General features: G+C 35.7%; 1 protein-coding gene across 2 annotated transcripts; it reads right to left on the bottom strand.

The window, feature by feature from the left end:
* Positions 1-133: 133 nt before the first annotated feature.
* Positions 134-19,468, bottom strand: LOC136340759 (uncharacterized). 2 transcript variants are annotated; one of them, XM_066285074.1, is made up of 21 exons: positions 19,081-19,464; positions 13,304-13,555; positions 10,570-10,681; positions 10,232-10,327; positions 9,997-10,153; positions 9,770-9,905; positions 9,507-9,711; positions 9,231-9,455; positions 9,012-9,176; positions 7,789-7,943; positions 6,881-7,082; positions 6,566-6,824; positions 5,915-6,510; positions 5,675-5,848; positions 3,674-5,120; positions 2,823-3,391; positions 2,322-2,740; positions 1,838-2,049; positions 1,078-1,443; positions 717-959; positions 134-657 (listed from the first exon to the last, which is right to left on the bottom strand). In XM_066285074.1, the coding sequence occupies exons 2-21, from the start codon at positions 13,546-13,548 to the stop codon at positions 512-514; spliced, it is 6,129 nt and encodes a 2,042-aa protein (XP_066141171.1). In that variant the 5' UTR covers positions 13,549-13,555; positions 19,081-19,464; the 3' UTR covers positions 134-511. The 2 variants fall into 2 exon arrangements, with proteins under 2 accessions (XP_066141171.1, XP_066141172.1); XM_066285075.1 differs by lacking the exons at positions 134-657; positions 717-959; positions 1,078-1,443; positions 1,838-2,049; positions 2,322-2,740 and adding an exon at positions 3,445-3,607 and having other exon boundaries at positions 3,256-3,391; positions 19,081-19,468.
* Positions 19,469-20,324: the final 856 nt, after the last annotated feature.

The following is a 20,324-nucleotide window of genomic DNA, read 5'->3' as shown; positions in this document are numbered from 1 at the left end:
CGTAACTAACGTAGTTGTGAGCAAAATGGCTTTGCGGCAATTTCATTAACTACAGTTCATTATTACAAAACTAAAAGTTTTGTGCTCCCTGTGTTCACTCTCTAAAGTCTGTTCACGAAATCAAACTCTGGTATTACTGATGTAGACATAAACTTTTATTATCTATTTATTGTCACTTCAAAACGTCACAAATATATCATCTTTGTTAAGTACTTTTTAACCACATAACAGTCAAATATGTTGAATAATTGGCTTTTGAACAGTAATAAAGCACACTGACAATCACCGAAGCCGCCCTCAAGCATGCATTTTGCCATCATCTCTCTAAAATAAAACAATGGCATTTATCCATATATCCACGAGACTGGTAACTATATTTTTACCAACTCGAGAAATTCTCAATATCGGTGAACATTCTTTAAAACATCACTATAAACTGTTTATTGCTAGACATCTAAGGAAAAACAGCAACAATAATATACTATTTAAAAACAACAAAACAATACATCTTCTAGATAGAACAAGCTACGTGATGAATTGTTGGCTGGATTATTCCTCCAGGTCCTGGTAAAATTGTTTTACCTTCACTGAGAAACTCATCAACTGCTCGTGCAGCTTGACGCCCTTCGGAAATCGCCCAAACTACCAATGATTGACCTAAAACAAAGGTATTATTTCTCGTGTTATTCCTTCTCGTTGAATAACATGCAACTTACCTCGTCGGCAATCACCAGCCGCAAAAACTTTATTGTCGGTAGTTTTATAGTCTTTGGTGGTGAAATTAGACCTAGGATCCAATTCCAAATCTAATTGGTTACCTATAGCTTTTTCGGGACCCAAAAAACCCATGGCGAGTAAGACGAGGTCTGCTTTGAATACTTTTTCGGTGCCTGGAACGGAGTTCATTTGCCAGCGGCCATTGTCGTCTTTTGTCCATTCTACGTTTACAGTCTTTACTCCTAAAATTCGAGAATAACAAAATGAAAAAAAAAACAAAGAATAGAAACACCCAAAAAAATAATTTAAAAGTAGCTTTCCTTTTTTTTAATTCGTTTAAAAATGTTTCCATTTTCTTACCACTAATATGGCCATTTCCGTCATCCAAGAACTCTTGCGTCATGATGCTGAACACGCGCGGATCGGACCCAAATTTCACTTTAACCTCTTCGTGGCCGTAATCCACTCTGAAGATCCGCGGCCATTGTGGCCAAGGATTATCTCCGGACCTCTTTGCACTTGGCTGGGGTAAAATTTCGAAGGTGGTTATGGAGGCGGCGCCTTGCCGCAGGGAAGTAGCAATGCAGTCGCAGCCGGTATCACCTCCTCCGATGACGATGACATGTTTGTCTTTAGCGTGAGGGCCGTCGCGATTTACACCTAGTTGCTTTTTCTGCCAAGTCTCAAGGAATTCCATAGCAAAATGAATGCCGTTTAGTTGTCGACCTGTAAGAGGAATAGTACATTATAATAGACAATTGAATTAAATGCAGATTGATGGGTCCCATGAACGGTAGCAACGAGTATCTTAGTGTTATGAAAATATTTCAACCTTAAAGTCGAGGCTAACACAAAACAGGGTGTGAGGTTCTGGAGTTCAACCATTAGGTCTTGGTCACCTTAAAAAGTACGAACTCCAAATGCATCTAGAATTCCTCGGCATCTCAACATATGATAATATATGGGGTAATTTTTTATAAGTCTTTCATTTTCACATAAAATGTAGTTTAATAACTTAAGATTTTTGAAATATTGAACTGTTGCCACAATTAGCAACAAATTACGGCAAACCATACTAAAAATTGTCAAAATGATTAATAATAAAACTCAAAATTTTTACCTGGTAACGGTAAATCCCTAGGCCAAGTAGCTCCAGTGCAAAGCACCACTGCATCATATTCTTCTGTAAGCTCCTTAGCAGAAATATCTTTCCCCACATTGACATTCGTCTTAAAGACAATGCCTTCTGCAGCTAAAAGATCAACCCTTCTCTGCACAACCTGCTTACTAAGCTTCATTGTAGGAATGCCGTACAGAAGTAAACCCCCAATTCTAGAAAGAATGCAATCATAAACTATTATAACTTCGAGAATCATAATGAAAATTTGTAGATTATAATTGAAAGTCGATACCTCAAAAAATTAAAAAATATATATTTGAATGCAATAAACATCTATATAATTTCGAGAGTATCACCAAAAAAAGAATTTGAAAATACTTTATTATAAAAAGAAATGTAATAAAAGGTAGTTTATGAAAAAATTTGCAGTCACTTCTTTATGGTCGAAATAATGACTTAACACGCTCGATTAATAATAACCTACCTATCATTTCTCTCAAACACAGTAACACTATGGCCAGCTTTATTCAACTGATTAGCACAAGCTAATCCCGCCGGTCCTGATCCAACGACAACTACCCTTTTCCCAGACCTCACGGATGGAACTTTTGGAACAATCCAACCGTTCTCAAATGCGTGATCAATGATCGCGCACTCGATATTCTTGATGGTGACACTAGGCTCAGAAATACCCAATACGCATGCACCTTCACACGGCGCCGGACAGACTCTTCCGGTGAATTCCGGGAAGTTATTGGTTTGAAGGAGTTGATTCAACGCTTGCCGCCACTGATTTTGGAACACTAGTAGGTTCCACTTGGGGATGATATTTCCCAAGGGGCAACCGTGAGAGTTGGATTGACAAAATGGCACTCCGCAATCCATGCATCGAGCAGCCTGAACCTGAAATTTTTAACAAAAAATAGAAAAACGGTCATTCCTTAGTGGGAAGAGGAATATTTAAAGTTTCACGTATTTTACGTACTTTTAAGCCTTTCCTAACATGTTGAAAGTTATAAATCTCGTCCCAATCCCTCATCCGTTTTTCTGCTGGCCTATACATTCCCGTCTCCCTAGGGTACTTCATAAACCCTCTGACTTTATCCAAAGCTCGTTCTGCCTTCTTGGTCTCATGTGCATCCCCTACAGCATCTTCGATGTCTTGAATTTTAGGCTCGTTGTTTTGTTTTATAATCTGAATATCAGGTTGATCTGCGCTAGCTCTTTGTTTTAGCACTCTTTGGTACTCGTATGGGAACACTTTGACAAATTCCTTCATTCGCGAATCGAATTCATTCATAAGTTGTTGCGCGATTACGCTGCCGGTTAGATCTACGAATTCTTTCAGCAGTCTTTTAACCAGCACGACGTCATCGCGATCTTCGAGTTTGCATAGTTCGACCATTTCCATATTGCATTTGGTAGAAAATTTGCCATCCACGTCCCAGACATAGGCGAGTCCGCCTGACATGCCGGCAGCAAAGTTGCGTCCGGTTAGGCCAAGAATTAAAATGATTCCGCCGGTCATGTATTCACACCCATGATCACCAACACCTGAAATTAATAAAAGTTAATTAATCAAAATAAAATTATATAAACTGTATAACCTGAACTTTTCGACCTGTGATCTTACTTTAATTACATTGTGTATAATCTACAGAGTTGTAACTGTTAAAACCATCATTTCATTCGCTTGAATAACAATCAAACGGAAAAACTTTGGGGTCCTATTCTGCCTGAGAATGAGACCCCCATCTTCAAGGGAAGATTCTTCTCACATACAAAAATATACGCTATTTTATAACTTGTGTCAGTATAAAAAGTATAACAACTCACCTTCTACAACGGCAACTGCTCCAGAATTCCTAACGGCAAATCTTTCTGATGCGATACCCCTGAAGTAGGCTCGCCCCGAGGTAGCTCCATATAAACACACATTCCCCACAATAACGTTCAAATGAGATTCGAATGGCGAACACTTAGGAGGATAAATGACAATGTTGCCACCAGAAAGACCTTTTCCTACATAATCGTTGGCATCTCCTTCCAAAGTAATATTCACTCCCTTGGCCAGAAAAGCACCGAAACTCTGTCCCGCAGAACCTGTTAGTCTAATACTAATCGACTTCCCATCAGGCAATCCCGCCTCGTGATACTTAACGGAAATGTGATAGCTCAAAGTAGAACTGAAACATCTATCTTCGTTTTTGATCTTCATCTCGATGTCCACGCAGTCTTGGGTGCCCTCAATGACCGGCCTGGCGAAGTCGATTAGCTGATTATCTAATCTTTGTTCCAATTGAAAGTCTTGACTCTCAGAACCTCCTTTAATATTGACTCCAGGCCTCATGTGTAAGGCATTTTGAAGAATCAAGTTCAAGTTCAGCATTTTTGCCTTGTCGGAGTCGGTTTCGTTGACTTTGAGCAAATCTGTTCTACCTACTAATTCCTGATAAGTTCTAACGCCTAGTTGTGCCATAAACTCTCTAATTTCCTCTGCCAACATAAATAAATAATTGATTACGTGCTCAGGCTGACCCGTAAATTTTTTCCTGAGAAGCGGGTCTTGAGTGGCTATTCCAACTGGACACGTGTTTAAGTGACATTTTCTCATCATTGTGCATCCCATCACAATCAACGGAGCAGTGCTGAGCCCGATTTCATCGGCTCCAAGTAAAGCGGCAACCACAACGTCGAATCCAGTTCTGATTTGACCGTCGGCTTGAAGGACGATTCGGGATCTCAAATTATTTAAAACGAGAACTTGGTGGGTTTCTGCTATTCCCAGCTCCCATGGCAGACCGGCATTTTTAATACCTGTCCAAGAACTGGCTCCAGTTCCGCCGTCATGACCAGACACGACAATATGCTCAGCTTTTCCTTTTGCGACCCCACTGGCTACAACGCCAACTCCAACTTCAGATACCAATTTGACAGATATGCGAGCCCGAGGATTCGCACATTTTAAGTCGTAAATCAATTCGGCCAAATCTTCGATGGAATAAATGTCGTGATGGGGAGGAGGAGATATTAAACCGACTCCAACTACCGAATGGCGAGTTTTAGCTATTTCTGGTGAAACTTTGTAACCCGGCAGCTCTCCGCCTTCTCCAGGCTTGGCTCCTTGTGCCATTTTAATCTGAAGATCGTCGGCGTGTGCCAGATATGCAGATGTAACGCCGAATCTGCCTGAAGCGACTTGTTTTATTGATGATCTCTTTGTGGGGTCCAGATATCTTTCTTCATCTTCGCCGCCTTCGCCTGTATTGCTTTTCCCGCCAACCTACACACAAAAATGAGAAAATGATATATGTTTTAATAAAGTTGTAACCAAAATTGGCTGACAATAGGTTACTATGCATCTAAGGTAGTACAATAAAAGTCGTCCCTTCTTATGTCGAATCAACTACAAGAAGCAAGAATGAACGTAAACATATAACTTATAAGTGCATCACTTAACCTTATAAAATAATCAAGTCGACATCTTACTTGCAGTAGAAAGACACAGAAAAACAACTTCGATTGTGTGAAACTTTATTTAGGGCCAAATAATAAATGTTCTGTCAACTTTAACAATAAGCCAATTCCTACAGAAACATTGAAAGTGTAGGTATTGATGAGATTGTTAGTTTCTATAGAAACTAGTTTGATGTTAACCAAACACATTCATGCTCTGGTCTTTTAAATAGTTAAAGAATAAAATTTTATTACTACATGAACTTTAGATGTAGCGGAAATGTCACATGACTGTTGTTCATGTCCGTTTTTGGAGGCGAAACTCCAGTCCAGCGATGAGGTGCGATGAAAAAAAGAAATAATTTTTCAAAACAAATGTACCTTGTTCATCGCTATTGCTAGTGTTTCGTGCGCTTCTAAGCTTATAGAACCAAAACTCATAGCTCCAGTTGCGAACCTTTTCACAATTTCTGTAGCAGGTTCTATTTCGTCCAAAGGTAGTGGTTGATCCAACGTCCTTAAAGCGAATCGACCACGTAGTACGCAGTCCCTAACCTAATATATGAAGGAAATTGAAAATGAAAAACACAAATGACGCGTTAAAAACTTCGAGAAACTTACCGACTGCATAGTAGACTCCACAAATCGATTATAGGCAGTCCTATTCTTTTTCACTGTAGACTCTTGCAATGAAGCAATACTAGCTGGCTCGTTGATGTGCTTCTCTCCCCCTGCACGCCAGTGATATTTTCCGGCATCGCGAAGAATCAGAGAATCGCTACCTAACTGGTATGCATTCCTGTGCCTCTCAAAAGCCTCAGCAGCTAACAACTCCAAACTAACACCGCCTATTCTAGACGGAGTCCCCTTGAAACTTCTATTTATCACGTCCTCTGCCAATCCTACAGCTTCAAATATTTGCGCCCCTTTATAGGATTGTAGAGTAGAAATGCCCATCTTCGCCATGACTTTACTAATGCCTGTTTGCATTGCCTGTGCATAATTTTGGTAAATTGATTCATCTGAAAGAGTGGTATCCAGAACTCCTTGATCCCGCAAACTGTAGGCCAGTTCTAGGGCTAAATATGGGCACACTGCGTCCGCTCCGTAACCTAATAGAACGCAAATATGGTGCACTTCTCGGGCTTCCGCGCTCTCGATTATGAGAGCTACTTTCATTCGTCTTCTCGTCTCGATTAAATGATGATGGGTAGCACCTAATATTAAAAACATAGTTCTTAAGGGAAATTAATGATTTTGGGGCTCACTCACCCAACGCAAGTAACGAACTAATTGGCACCCTTTCCTTGGAAACTAGCCTATCAGACAAAATAATGACTTGATTTGTCTTAGCTGCTTCATTGGCCTCCTCACAAATCTCTTGTATTTTTTTAAGAAACCCTTCCACCCCTGTTTCAACAGAGAACGTAATGTCGATAACATGAGATGACCATCCGCGATGAGAGATTTTCTTGAACACTTCAAGATCGGAAATTGATATTACAGGGTTTTTCAGCCACAATCTATGGACCTAAAAGTCACTGATACTTAATGAACCAGTTCATGGAGTCTAAAAGGCAACCATACCTGTTTGGAACTAGGCTCCAGAATATTCGACTCGGGCCCAATGGGGCAATGCAAGGAAATTACCACTTTCTCCCGGAATGGATCAATAGGCGGATTGGTAACTTGGGCAAATAGTTGCTTGAAATATTCGTACATAAGAGGGGCGAAGTTAGAGAGACAAGCTAAAGGAACATCGTTACCCATACTACCCAACGCTTCTTTCCTGAAAATGATTATTTTGATTACAACGTGTTAGTGCATTGGACGGTACTTTTCGGTACTACCTACCACCGAAACTTCCTATGCGTCTAGTTGGAGGGCTATGCGTATGCGTGGTTAAAGTTTTTAGGTATTTTGCGTAATGCAAGTCTGTAAAAAGGTTTTGAGTCACAAACAAACATGCCCGATTCGAACGGGCAACATTTCTAAAAATCGAGGATTAATGGAGAGGTAGGTCCGGGATTGATGGTTGAGGATAGTGTCTATTATGGTTGCCAAAGAGTGAGGTCAGTCAGCAACAAGCATATGCCATAATAGGCCAAATATTCACCTCGATTTACTCTTCAACTTGTAGTGATAATTTTTTTTAACGATGAGGCCTCTTACCCTCACACCTTCTCTATAGGCCAAAGTCTAAACAAGCTTAAATGAACCATTTCCCATATAAAACTGTCAATTTCAGCCAATTTTAGACTTTAAATTCTGCTTTAGAATAAAGAGAATATGGGGATTTGTTACATTTATTATTACAGCAACCACAATGTTTTAATAATGACTTCTTCAATGAAATATATTTTCATTACTGAATAACCTCATTGTAACGTGGTTTGTAGAATTTTAATATTACAGTAAAAGGCATCCTACAAATTATTATTATTCGACATATTTTGTTTACAAAAACAAATCATCGTAAAAAAAATGGTACTTACTTGCTATTAATCATAGGAAGCAAAAGCATTTGAACCGTCTCAGTGGAGTATCCATGTAAAGGTAAACGTTTGTCGCCGAGTCCGCTTGGCTCATACTTTGCTTTGGCTTGATGTCCAGCATCTAAATGCGCCTTTCGCAGTTCTTCCATTGAAATCTAATGAAATTAAATACAAAATATAAGATTAATAAATATCAGTCTCTGTCAATGGATAACGCAATTTTGAAGTGGAGTTTTGATCCATAATTGTGTGCATTAAAATAAACCAAAGGACTTAAGCAGGGGTTTTAAACTACATTTAAACAACTTAGCTTTTGTAGTCCGTATTTAGGAAATTTGTAGAAAAAATATTTAGTAGTTTTAGAAATATTTAGGAAATGCAAAAATTTACAAATTATCCAAACTTCTCCATTTCGTACACTATTTATGACATGAATAGTTTAAAAATCCTTTAAATCATAAAGTTTCACAATTCCATCAGTATTTTATTGCTTGCGAATTAATACATCAGTTAGCTCAATGCGACTCTTATCAAAGTTATCAGTATCAACTTTGTGAAATACAGACCTGATATTATTATATATCGAATGTGCCACATGTCATATAAAGAACAAATCACGTGACTTTAATATGGTTTCAAATGACCTAAACAACAGAGAAGTGTAGTTAAAAAAATGTTAATAAATAAAAAATCATGTTAACTTGGAAACACATTGCAAAATGTGGCAACAAGCAGGCGTCTATGTTATTGCAACTTATTATTATCAAAAGTTTGTGTGCGCCATGAAAAGTTTATATTTTACCATTTACAATTACTGATAAGTAACAGTGTCCAAACTTGGTACATGAATTAGTTTCTAAATGTAGGAAATGTGAAATTTTAAAAAGAATTTTAATAGGTATTATTTCACTCATGTGTCAAATACAATCGCTGTCATTACTCGTAATTTACACAAAAGGATAACATCTGCTATCCACGGCGAAGGCAAATATTTAATAAGTTAGAATAACATATATTCATTTTTTTACGGCAAATGAGTAAAAACACAAGTTCATCCGTACACTCACCATCTAGAATATTCCCGAAGATCACATAAAAAGAAAAGGAAGAAAACATAATGTTGTTATCAGTAATATGCAATACATTCAGTAACTATCAAAACTACTAATGCAGTTTATACATTAAACCATCGCTAATAATAAGCAGAGAATGATGGAACTCACCTGTTCCAGCAACCACTCTTTATGTGGGCGAGACAAAGACATATTTCGCTTCAATTCAACATCCTGGATGACGGATTTCTGTACTGTATCGACTAACAACATTCTACCAGGTTTCAAGCGACTTTTAAAAATTACATTCGCCGGGTCCACATCGTAAACCCCCACCTATAATAATTCAAAATAAAACTGGAGATCTTTTAAAAGAGTGCTAAAACGTGCCTCACTGGCCATAACCATCATATTATCTTTGGTAATGTAAAATCGGGACGGTCTAAGACCATTCCGATCTAAAACTGCACCAATGAAACGTCCATCAGTGAAAGAAATCAGAGCTGGTCCATCCCAAGGCTCCATTGAACATGCGGCCCATTGGTAATAGTGGCGCTTCTCTTCCGGCATTGTCGGATCATTTTGCCATGCTTCAGGAACCATGGTCATTACGGCCTTAAAATTCTTATAACGAAAAAGTACTTTTCTAAACTAAATATTGCATACTTCTGGCAATTTTCTCTGTCCAGCGTAAACCAAAAACTCCAACACGCAATCAGCTGACCCACTGTCGGATAAATTTGGCTCAACCACCGGATACAATTGCTTCAAACTCTCTCCAAATTGTTTATTCTTCATTACACCTTCTCTGGCTTTCATCCAATTGACGTTCCCTCGAAGAGTGTTGATTTCTCCATTGTGAGCTATCATGCTGAATGTACAACAGATTCAACAATGATAAAAATATAATTAGTTGATAATAAACATACCGCAACGGATGAGCCCTTTCCCAACTGGGGAACGTGTTGGTACTGAATCTCGTGTGAACCAACGCCAAGTAAGTATCGTACAAAGGATCAGTCAAGTCCGGAAAGTATGTCCACAATTGGTCAGAAGTCAACTGACCTAAATTTAAAGGTCAAATATCATAATATTAACAAACCACCTTTACAATCAAAATTTGTACTACGTATGTATATAATTCTGATCTATCCACCTTTGTAAACAACAGTCCTCCTGCTCAAAGAACAAATATAAAATCGTTTTCCCGGAGCCTGAATTTCATGACTGGCCCTCTTTCTCAGCACGAAAATGATGCTGTCTAACTGCTCCTCTGGTGCACAGTCTAAAGACGGTTTAGGAACTACAAACACCTGCAAACATTATTTATGTATTTAGCTGTCTTGCTGTGCAAAATGGCAAAAAGGTGAAACTATGGAACCAGTTCTCACCTGTCTCATGAATGGTTCAGAGCTCTTAGCGACCGCCCCTATGGCGGAATTGTTGGTTGGTATGGTACGCCATGCCAGCACGGAAAAATCCAATTCCTACACCGTATATAAATTTTCATTCAATTTAATTTTTAAGACACGGTTCACACAAAAAAAGATTCATTTTTTTTCTATTTCTATTTTATATCGACTTTAGCTAAGCATCAACCAAAACTGAGTGCGTTGGTCTAAACTTAATTTTATAGGAATAATCCAGATTATTGCTCAAATATGTTTTTATTAAATGATTAATATACCAAATATTTTACATATTTTAAAAAAAGTAACACACTACTTACCTCGGCCAATGCGCCAAATTTATTCTCTGATTCTTGGTGATGAAGCTTATCCAGGAAGAAAATTCCAGTAGCGTAGCGACCATATGCAGGTAACTGAACATTTTGTTCGTCTCTAAATATAGAAAGAAGGAAACAGTATAGTTCGGAATCGAAAAGAATCGATTTTTCGCTTTTTTATTGAATTTGAACAAACTTCATAGCCTCGGTGCATAATATTATTATTATTCACGAATTAGTTTGAAACAGTTGGGACTACTCCGTCTTAAATTACTTTATTGTTAGTATTAAAACACATATTTGGCTGAACTTAAATAGTGGTAAACGTATATGTTTAACATTGAAGATTATTATTATTCCATAACATGCTATTATGCAATGAATGGCACGTGGTATAATATATATACTTTCTGCTACAGCTTCAAATTTCTATTTAACTAATTCTAAGTAATTGTCTATTTGAACGTCCTCCAATACGAACATATGTGGTTTTTATTAGTGAACAATCAGTGCTTGATCCAAGTGATTTTTTATTGCTGCGGCGTGCCTGCACCAAAAAAAACCTTTGACGCGCATGATTTGAAGACTTTAAAAATTGTTTTCGGTGCTCAACCAATTCGCTAACGGCTTGACGGAACTACATAATCACAATTATCAATTCTAAAGTATTCTGTTAATTCAATGCACGTGGCAGTAATTCGCGCCAATAATGCACCTATAAACAAAACAGGAAACAGTCATTGAAAACTATTTCTGTGACTTTATTTTTGCTTGCATGCATAAAAAACAATTACCATTACTTTTTCTAGATTTCGAGGAAAACGTTGCAAGGGGTTTGAATACATTCGTAACCTTACACATACATAAAAATGCACTTAAAAATCGTTAGTAACCATATCGATAAATAAGCTGTACCAAAAACTGTCCCTTTGAGGCAGTCAATCTTGTCTTGGACACATTAGCCAAATAACGTTTTCCTGTCTTATTGTCCGCATGGGATGCAGGATAAGTTACTACTGCTACTATAAACGAAATAATCGCAAATAGTCGATTTTACGACGCATTATTTAACGATTAGACATTAATATAAATGGTAATGTTATCGCTGTTCGCTTTATTGAACCACGATTAACAGGCGATTTATAGGAAAAACACCGTGTTTGTACGGAATTTATTATTGAAAATGTCTACTTAAATAAAAATTTATAAAGATTGGAAAATAAATTAAAACAAATGCTTACTGTGAGTATTATCAATTTAAGACAGTTTTTACTTAATTTGACAATTTTATTGATGCTTCGAATTACGGATGTTATAAATAAACGAGATTCCTAGTATACTGGGTTCCGGTTGAAGATCACGATTTATAGTAGACTAATGATCGCAAATAATAAGTTATATAATATTTTAGTATTAATAACATGCTGAATTTTAAAGAATTGACTGAGTTGTGGTTAAGAAAACATGCTTTATATGTTTCTATTAATATATATTTCTGACATATGAAATACCTATGCAGGAAATATTGCGTTTTAACTATTGGTAGCAAGTGCTTCACAAATAACAACACACTTAGTCTAAAGAATGAATAACGAATGTACGATTTCATAAAGTTGTTATAATCAAAAATACTAACACAAAAATTCCATTCCATATTTACTCTATCGATTCACGTTTGCTTATACATATACATATACACGTTCATATACAGGGTGTTACGTAGCCACAGCCATCATTGAAAAAACCATGTAAATTTCAATACTATCTAACATTATCTTCCTTGTTCGTCTAAGGACAAAATTATGTTAGACTTTTTTAATATGAGGGCTTCGCATGTAAAATACGAAAAATGTTGTTCGCACCATTTACGAAAGATTTGGAAAACGTTTTTTTTTTTTAAATCTGCAAATTTATCATGCTACCCTGATATTTTCCACAATTAAACCACCAACAACAAAAAAATGTATTATTTAACAATGTTAGTAAACAATAAATAAACATTCGTAATTCTATTTCTAAATTACTAAATGTTCATATAATTCCAACTGTTTTCAACTTACTACCATTTAATCATGTTAACTTTTTCTGCTACTGTGTAGGACCTTTTTTAAGAGACTTTAATAAAAATAGAATCGTTTTGACAAAACTCCTTTACATAATGTCGCAGTAGATAGTAAGATGACAGTTGCTGGCGGTTCAATTGAGGAAAATGTATGGGAAACGTTATAAATTTACAGATTTTAGAAAATGTTTTTCCAAATACATATGTCACAAATGGTCCGAAGAACATTTTTCATATTTTCAAGTCCCTCATACAAAGTCTTCCAAAAAATTCGAATACAATTTTGCCCTTAAACGACCATGCAAGATACTATTAGATAGAATTGAATTTTACATGGGTTTTCCTATGGTATATATTCCGATTTTATGAGATACTCGTTTGTTCAAATGAATGATGACACAATCATAATCACCCATTTATAATATCAGAGCTCATTCAAATTAACAAACGTTGTACCTTTGTAGCTTGCCAAAAAATGTACTATAATGGCTACCTACAACGTGGGGATTTATCTCACGAACCTATCTTAACTAATTCAAATTTTATTTATTCTAACTAAACACATTACGTAGATATTACTACCACCTACCCACAAGTCTTTTAATCTGCGGAAAATAATCTTACGCTACTATTTTGAATGCGCATGTATAACCTCTACATAAAAAACGTACTTACTTAAGTTTTGCTGTATAAAAATCGTGAGGAATGGCAGTAAGTACGCCAGCCCCGTCGCCGGTGTCGTTGTCACAGGCGCAGGCGCCACGATGGTTCATAGACACTGCGAGACGCTGCGCATCTCGAACGATCTTTTTATCACGCCGCCCATCTATAGCAACAATAAATCCAACTCCACAGGCTTCCTTTTCAAATGAGGGGTCATACAGGCCCTGCGCACCTGGGGCCTGCCACGGAGTTGCCATCTAATAACTGATAAACGAAATTGTTAAATAAAAATGGGGTCCCGATAGAAATTAGTTTTAAATATTTCTCAAAAAAACAAATTGACAGACATAATTGAAACAACTTACTTTAAGGAGTAGAATGAACGCCACAAAAAACGCTTAATAACATATACAGGATATTCGTTTCTGGAGCTCAACCATTGGGATCTCGGCAACCATAAAAACTACGAGATCTGTTAAATTGGGTCAAAGTTGCGTAAAAATACTGATGACTTGTAAATATTAGAAACAAAGTTAAACTTTCTAAAAATGGCTTTATAATATTTTTCCTCAGCTTATTATTATAAACGATTGAATCTTCACCATCGCTATTTTTTTAATTCCACAACGTGACGATATGCATGTATAAAATCATTATGCATACAACCATTAACCGTCATTAACCTAATTTTATGGGAACCACCTTGAATTATCATGTTTTTGAATCCAGCTTTTTTTCTGATCACGATTATATATCAAATGTTGTGGTTCAATTTTGCAGTTTGATAAACATAGCAATAATACTTTTTTGGCAAAGAATGTCTTGAAAGTGACAATAATTGGAATTTTCGAATCTTTGAAACGGCATATTCTTCAACTCCAAGTTGCAGAACTTTGCCTCAGTTTAACTGCTGTGATATTTTTAATGTTTCAGAGATCCTTCTAGTTGGGCTTGAGAAACAAATATCCTGAAAAATATGTGTTAACTGCAGGTGCCCATAAAACAGTTTTGCTCTATTGACGTCATTTTATGACTATATTTTTACTAGATAATCGGGTCCTTAGATTAATAAAATATTATCAAAAACAACGGAAACTTTTTAATCAAACCGCTGCCTTACACAATATCAATATATAATAAGTATTAGTTGAAATTTAAGATTACACCATATTCAATGACGTCTAGGCCGGGTACACATTTCAATGACCTTAAAACTAAATCACGTGCCATTGCTGAAGCCATTACATAAATTTTAAATTTACGACTACTAATAAAAAGTGTTAACAAAGGAATCTTCCAAAACACTCGAATAAAAACTTTATTGAACTGCTTATTCCAGATTAACAGGAGTGAAAGGTGCACCCTAAATGCATCGCAAACTAACGTGAACTGGATTATGGGAATAGGAACTTCAAAGCAGAATACTTGGACACGAGGACAATTTTGATATTGACTTTAATATTAATATCTATTTAAAATACTTTGAGCTAATAATAAATTTTAAAATAATACATGGATTAAAAGCGTAGAAAAATGAGCTGTTTTAACGTTGAAAATTAAAGAAATATTAGCAAATTAATCTTACCCTGTAACCAAAAATGTACTTCAGTACTTTCTGCTTGAGAATGAAGAGAATGTTTCATTGAAAAAATTTGCGTGATCAAGAAACATCACCAACTGGATGAATAAGAAAATCAAGGAGAATTAACTTATGTTTTAAGCAAAAAAGCATATTTTCGGCATAGTTTCAGGTGGAAAAAGTTAATATTCAAAATGACTTTAGATGAACCTTTAGACTTCTCTTTAAGATTTTTTATCCGAGTGCCAACTTATTAGATTTTCATCATTTTGAGTAAGTCATTTTTCTCTTGCTTTTAGTGTCATAATTTGTTTCTTCTCAGCACCAGCAAGTACACATTTATTAAGTGCATGGAAATTACATAATTTTAACCAGACCAGCAGTAGCACTAGATAAGTTATGTCATAGAGACGTGTCCTCACGCACATATGAAATCACATGTTGTCACAGTGTCATAACACATTTACAATCAAAATGGGGGTTTTACGTTACTCATTATGAAATGACACTCCATTTGGAATACCGCCAGGCTTTTTCGTTTACTACTAATAAGATATCAAAACCTGTTAGGATCACAATTGATGTTTAGTTCTAGAGCGTCCTGAAAAGTTCTATACTTAATAGGAGTGCGATGCTTTAGGGTCCGCCTAAAAGCACCAAACTCAAAATGTAACAATCGGTCACCTCTTCCACCGTTCACACTATTGTGCAACTAATTTTGTGATTTACTTTTCTTACTAAATCAGTAGAGAACCATTTCCGATACTTAGGTACCTCGGCCTTATTTCCACCTTGCCCTTTCTTAGAAATGGTTTTTTTAATACAAAAAAATCGTTTTATATATATAATTTACTAACAGGTACAACAGAAAGAGAACGGTTCTCCAAACTTGGAGGTACCTCGTTTTAAAAAAAGGCTTCTTACCTCCTTTTTTACGGTTCCCCAATCAGTTATACCGAAAGTTCAACTTGTACCAAACATTTAACTGAAGATTCATGTTTAAAGCAATGTTTTCTTATTAAATAAGGTTTTTGCGTGTTTCAAGAATAACACTTTTCACACCTTCCTCGCAACACTAATCGAAAATTCAATAACAAGTTTAGTTACCACCATTTCTTTAGTATTATAACCTCTTCCACAGCATAAAACGGGGCGATCATCCACTGCCTTAAAGTAATTAAATTTGTTTCTTTTGGTTTCTTTTGATTAACCTGCATTGTTTATTGTGATATTAAAGAATATTGATTCCAACGTAATATGTAGTAAAAAGCAAATATTTGAGTTAAACTTACGTTGTAAATTACGTAATAGTAACGATTTTCTAACTAAATTAAAATTAAAACAAATATTTTGAGGTTATAATGAGATGAATGAAATAAACATTTGGGACAAGGACCCCAATAGTACCATTCTGTCTCTCTCTGTGGGTTTACATATTCCATCCTTATCTGGCGTTCGTCTGGACGTTATGAAACTCTGTCTTACCTACAATGACACATTGGCTCACTTTCTTCAGAGCTATCGCTTTATTAAATGGTTTATCCCCTTTAATAGGCGCTGAACACTTCGCAGTGGAATGTCTGGAATGTTGACGTTACATAATATTTGGAGGCGCCATATGTGATTTCCGTTTATGTCTATTCACCTTGAACTGACCTTCGCGATAGATTGTGGAAGGAACGCGAATATTTCAGCATTAAAAAACCATTTCAACCAAATTTTTTTTACTGTTCAATTTAAAATATAAATAAATCTGAACAAACAAAATTATTAACACTGTTGAAAATATTCGAACTATATTCGGAAATTTATTCTTTGCCTCATAGACCAACAAACTCTCGACTATTTTAGTAGTATTGCGAATGGTGATTTTAAAAAATATGATTAAATGTTACGAATTGTTTCAGATAATTGATAACTGAGCCGGATGATTGTTTTCTCTTTACTTCCTTTACATTCTTAATTTGCATTAATAGATATTTTTGCAAATTCTACAAAACGAATAAAAGATATGAAAATTAAGTTGAATTCGGTTACAAATAACACGACGTGCTCAGAGATTTTGTTCGCTATAGCCGGACATTCGTTATATGCGGTTCCAATTAATAAGTACATGCAATATATACACATACTATTACGTGCGCCTTAAAAATTCTTATGTGTTAAAAACTATTTTTTTCATAATTTGCATATACGTAGTTCAAATTTATACACCAGTTAAAAGGAAAAAAGGCAAAAAGAATACTTATTTTGTTTGTACCTCTATAATACCGATATTATACATCATATTACTATTACTACATACAAACATACCATTTATTTTATACTGTAAAGTAGTCAGTGATTTTATTTCGTACTTGATTTTTGATAAGAGGATCTCTTTCAATATAGCCATATAATTTGTCGAAAATCGGTTGTTAGCAAATTATTATTCGTATTGGTATATTCTTCTAGATCAACATTATTGTGTTTTTTAATCCTCTCTGACAATAGAACGTCTTCTTCGTCATCTTGATATGCGCGTTCCTCTTGCTGTCTACAATCCAAAATCGCTCAAAATCCACTACGATTCATTATATGCGAATTCTCTGGTGACGAGATCATCCCAACAAAGAAATACCTTAAAAACTAGCCTAGTAAACTCTTCAAGATGGTCTTTTTAATAGACATTAGTTGGTTATCACCGATCAGACCTGCAAATTCTTCCTCTAAAAACGTTCGCTTTTAGAGGAATTAAATAAACACTTTTTACATTCCTAGCATTTAGTTCGTTAAAGATGACTATTCGTTTAACCCACTTTGAGTGTATATGGATGCTACTAAACTCTATAATCAAGTAAAACATAATTACAAAAACTGTTAAATATGATGTATACAAATGATCAGCTTGGAATGGATAGATGTAAAACCATGCATATCCAGTAGGTCCATTGCTATATGGCTATATGCTATATTGAAACTAAACTTGGAGAAACAGATTAAGTTCACAAAACTTGTTTAAGTCCATCAAAACATTTGCCATCCCCGTCCTAAAGCATTCCTTCGGAGTAGTAAAATGTTTAATCACTGATTGAACAAATATTAACAAAGCGAGGAGAGTAGCATTTATTAAGGAGAAAAAGTTGCCTCTGAATTCATGTATTTATTGATGGACACTCAAAAGGGCAGATGGAAATTAAGGAATGATCAATTTGTATGAAGTAAACACCCAACTAATAAAGTCCACATAAGAATATACTTTCATAATAGAGATCTTCCTTGCACAAAGCAACGTGTGTTTTAGATAATAACTCCACTAAACCTAACTAAAATGAAACATAACTCCCATCCATTTCAAATCTCAAAAAGTCTCAATAGAAATACAGGGACTGTGTAAATGAAAGGTGGTGTAGATCGTCTTCATAATGTTAGTAGTTGCCAGTTATGCTATATACATGTAACGTCATGAGACTTGACTATTGTCAGTCTTCTCAAAGAACAACAGCCTGGAACATCTAGTTAAGACTACTCAGAGTTACCCTCACAATGATAATATATGCAACTACTATTATTAATTATTTTTATTGTGATTAATTTTCTACATAAGATTTCCACGCAAATAATCCATTGAAACAAATATTCATATCTTCAGTAAAGTAATATTCTCCATAACATCTAAACATTCAAAAATTAGTATTAAAAAAAAAGACTTTCCTGCGGAGGAGTCTAAGAATATGTTACCAGAGAAAAAAAAAGTTGAAAAGGTTATAGTTAAATTGGAATCACTATCACCCCCCAAATTAGTATTGCCTTTTTTTAGTAGTAATAATAAAAACAATAATTATAATAACGGTTAATCTTCTATATCAGAGGTCCCATTCCTAAGCAAATTTACCATTGAAATTACCACCCACCAAGATATTATTGATTTTTCCCTAAATGGATTGCGCAATTCCCGTTCCGTATCGGAAACACAGTTGGGGGCTAAATTAAAATTGCAATTAATTATTCAAAACTAAGGTTGCTGATATATTCTAAGTAAAAAGCCTCTGACCGCCGGCAAATCCAGCCAAAGGTTATTTTTAGAATAAATAAATGGGGCATACCATTCAACATAAATATAACCAAAACCTAGTAAAAACGTGTGTGAAAACACTGAAACTTAACACAGAATGTTTCTGGTACTTTTTGCATATGATGATTTTTTCTAAAAAGAAGGCGAAATACTCACCCAAAAAGTAGTTAGTGTTGAACACTTCTTTTTGGTAAAGGAGAATTGAAACTTGAACGTAGTAGGCCTGACACTGAAAACGACAAGTCAATTCTCCTTTTAAACAAAAACCGGTCGAAAAAACTGCGAAACGCCGAAAGGATCAACTTGAGAACCGCTAGAGCAACTCTTCACTAAATTTGCAGTTTATAAAACTCCAATTTTAATTTTAATTTTTTGTTCAAGAGTATAAAAAGTAAACAATCGATAACAGTTGTTTAAAAACACAGTGGCGTCAAGACGCAGAGGTCGTCACTCGTCGACACACAAAAACCAACTGCCAACAGAATGTTAACTGTTCGCACAACCGCAATCGCACGAAACAGCTGGCAACTGAACCAAAAGCAAAACATGCTGCGGTTTGTTCTATTTGCATTTCGAGATGGGTGGGAATGCGCATGAACTTAGACAATACCGTTTCCTGCAAACTCGATTCGGATTCAAATCGATGGAGAATGAGGAAGAGAAAATTCGATGTTTCCTTTTCAATTAGGCGAGACGTGAGATGTGAAGACCGGACAAATAGTGAACAGGGCGCGCCACTGGCGTGTGGCCATATAAAAAGATATCACAATAAAAATTTTTTTCTTAGAGTGTATGGGAACTGTGATTTATGGATAAATATGTTAATATTTCAAACTTGAAAAGTAGCGATTGCTTTTGAATTGTGCTTAGATTAGAATACAGACCAAAAAATGAACTTCAGATCAATAACTACATATATCACATCAATGCGACTGCTTCTGTCTGATTCAAGTGATTTGCAAAACGAAAATCGCTATTGATCAGAAACAGCTGCTAAAACCCTTAACATTGGCCATGGAGGTATCCATCGAAACCATCGCATTTAAGTACAGATATTGACAAATGCTCATAAAAAAAACTGTGATCATTCAAAGTCTCTGGTAGCAATATTTCTGTAGAAACCTCTCACAACCGTCAATACACCATCGATAACCACCTTCAAGTTGATTTACTATTACAACCCCTTATTGGGTAAAGAAATCCCAAGGCAAATGCTAGTCTACATCTTCCCTTTACTGGATATGTCACTGCATTTAAAAAAATCGAATGACACTCTACTGAAGCCCGTCATTATGAAGATAACTGCCTTGGACGACATACAGAAGAGTGATAATTGTTTGACCAACACTATCAAGTTGTATTTGGAAGAATGTGCTGGAACTAACAGAATTGAAGAAACT

This window comes from Euwallacea fornicatus, chromosome 8 (genome assembly GCF_040115645.1).
Source record: "Euwallacea fornicatus isolate EFF26 chromosome 8, ASM4011564v1, whole genome shotgun sequence".
NCBI classification, from domain to species: Eukaryota; Metazoa; Arthropoda; class Insecta; order Coleoptera; family Curculionidae; genus Euwallacea; species Euwallacea fornicatus.
Note: the sequence above shows the minus strand (reverse complement) of the source record. Positions and strands in the feature narration are given on the sequence as shown.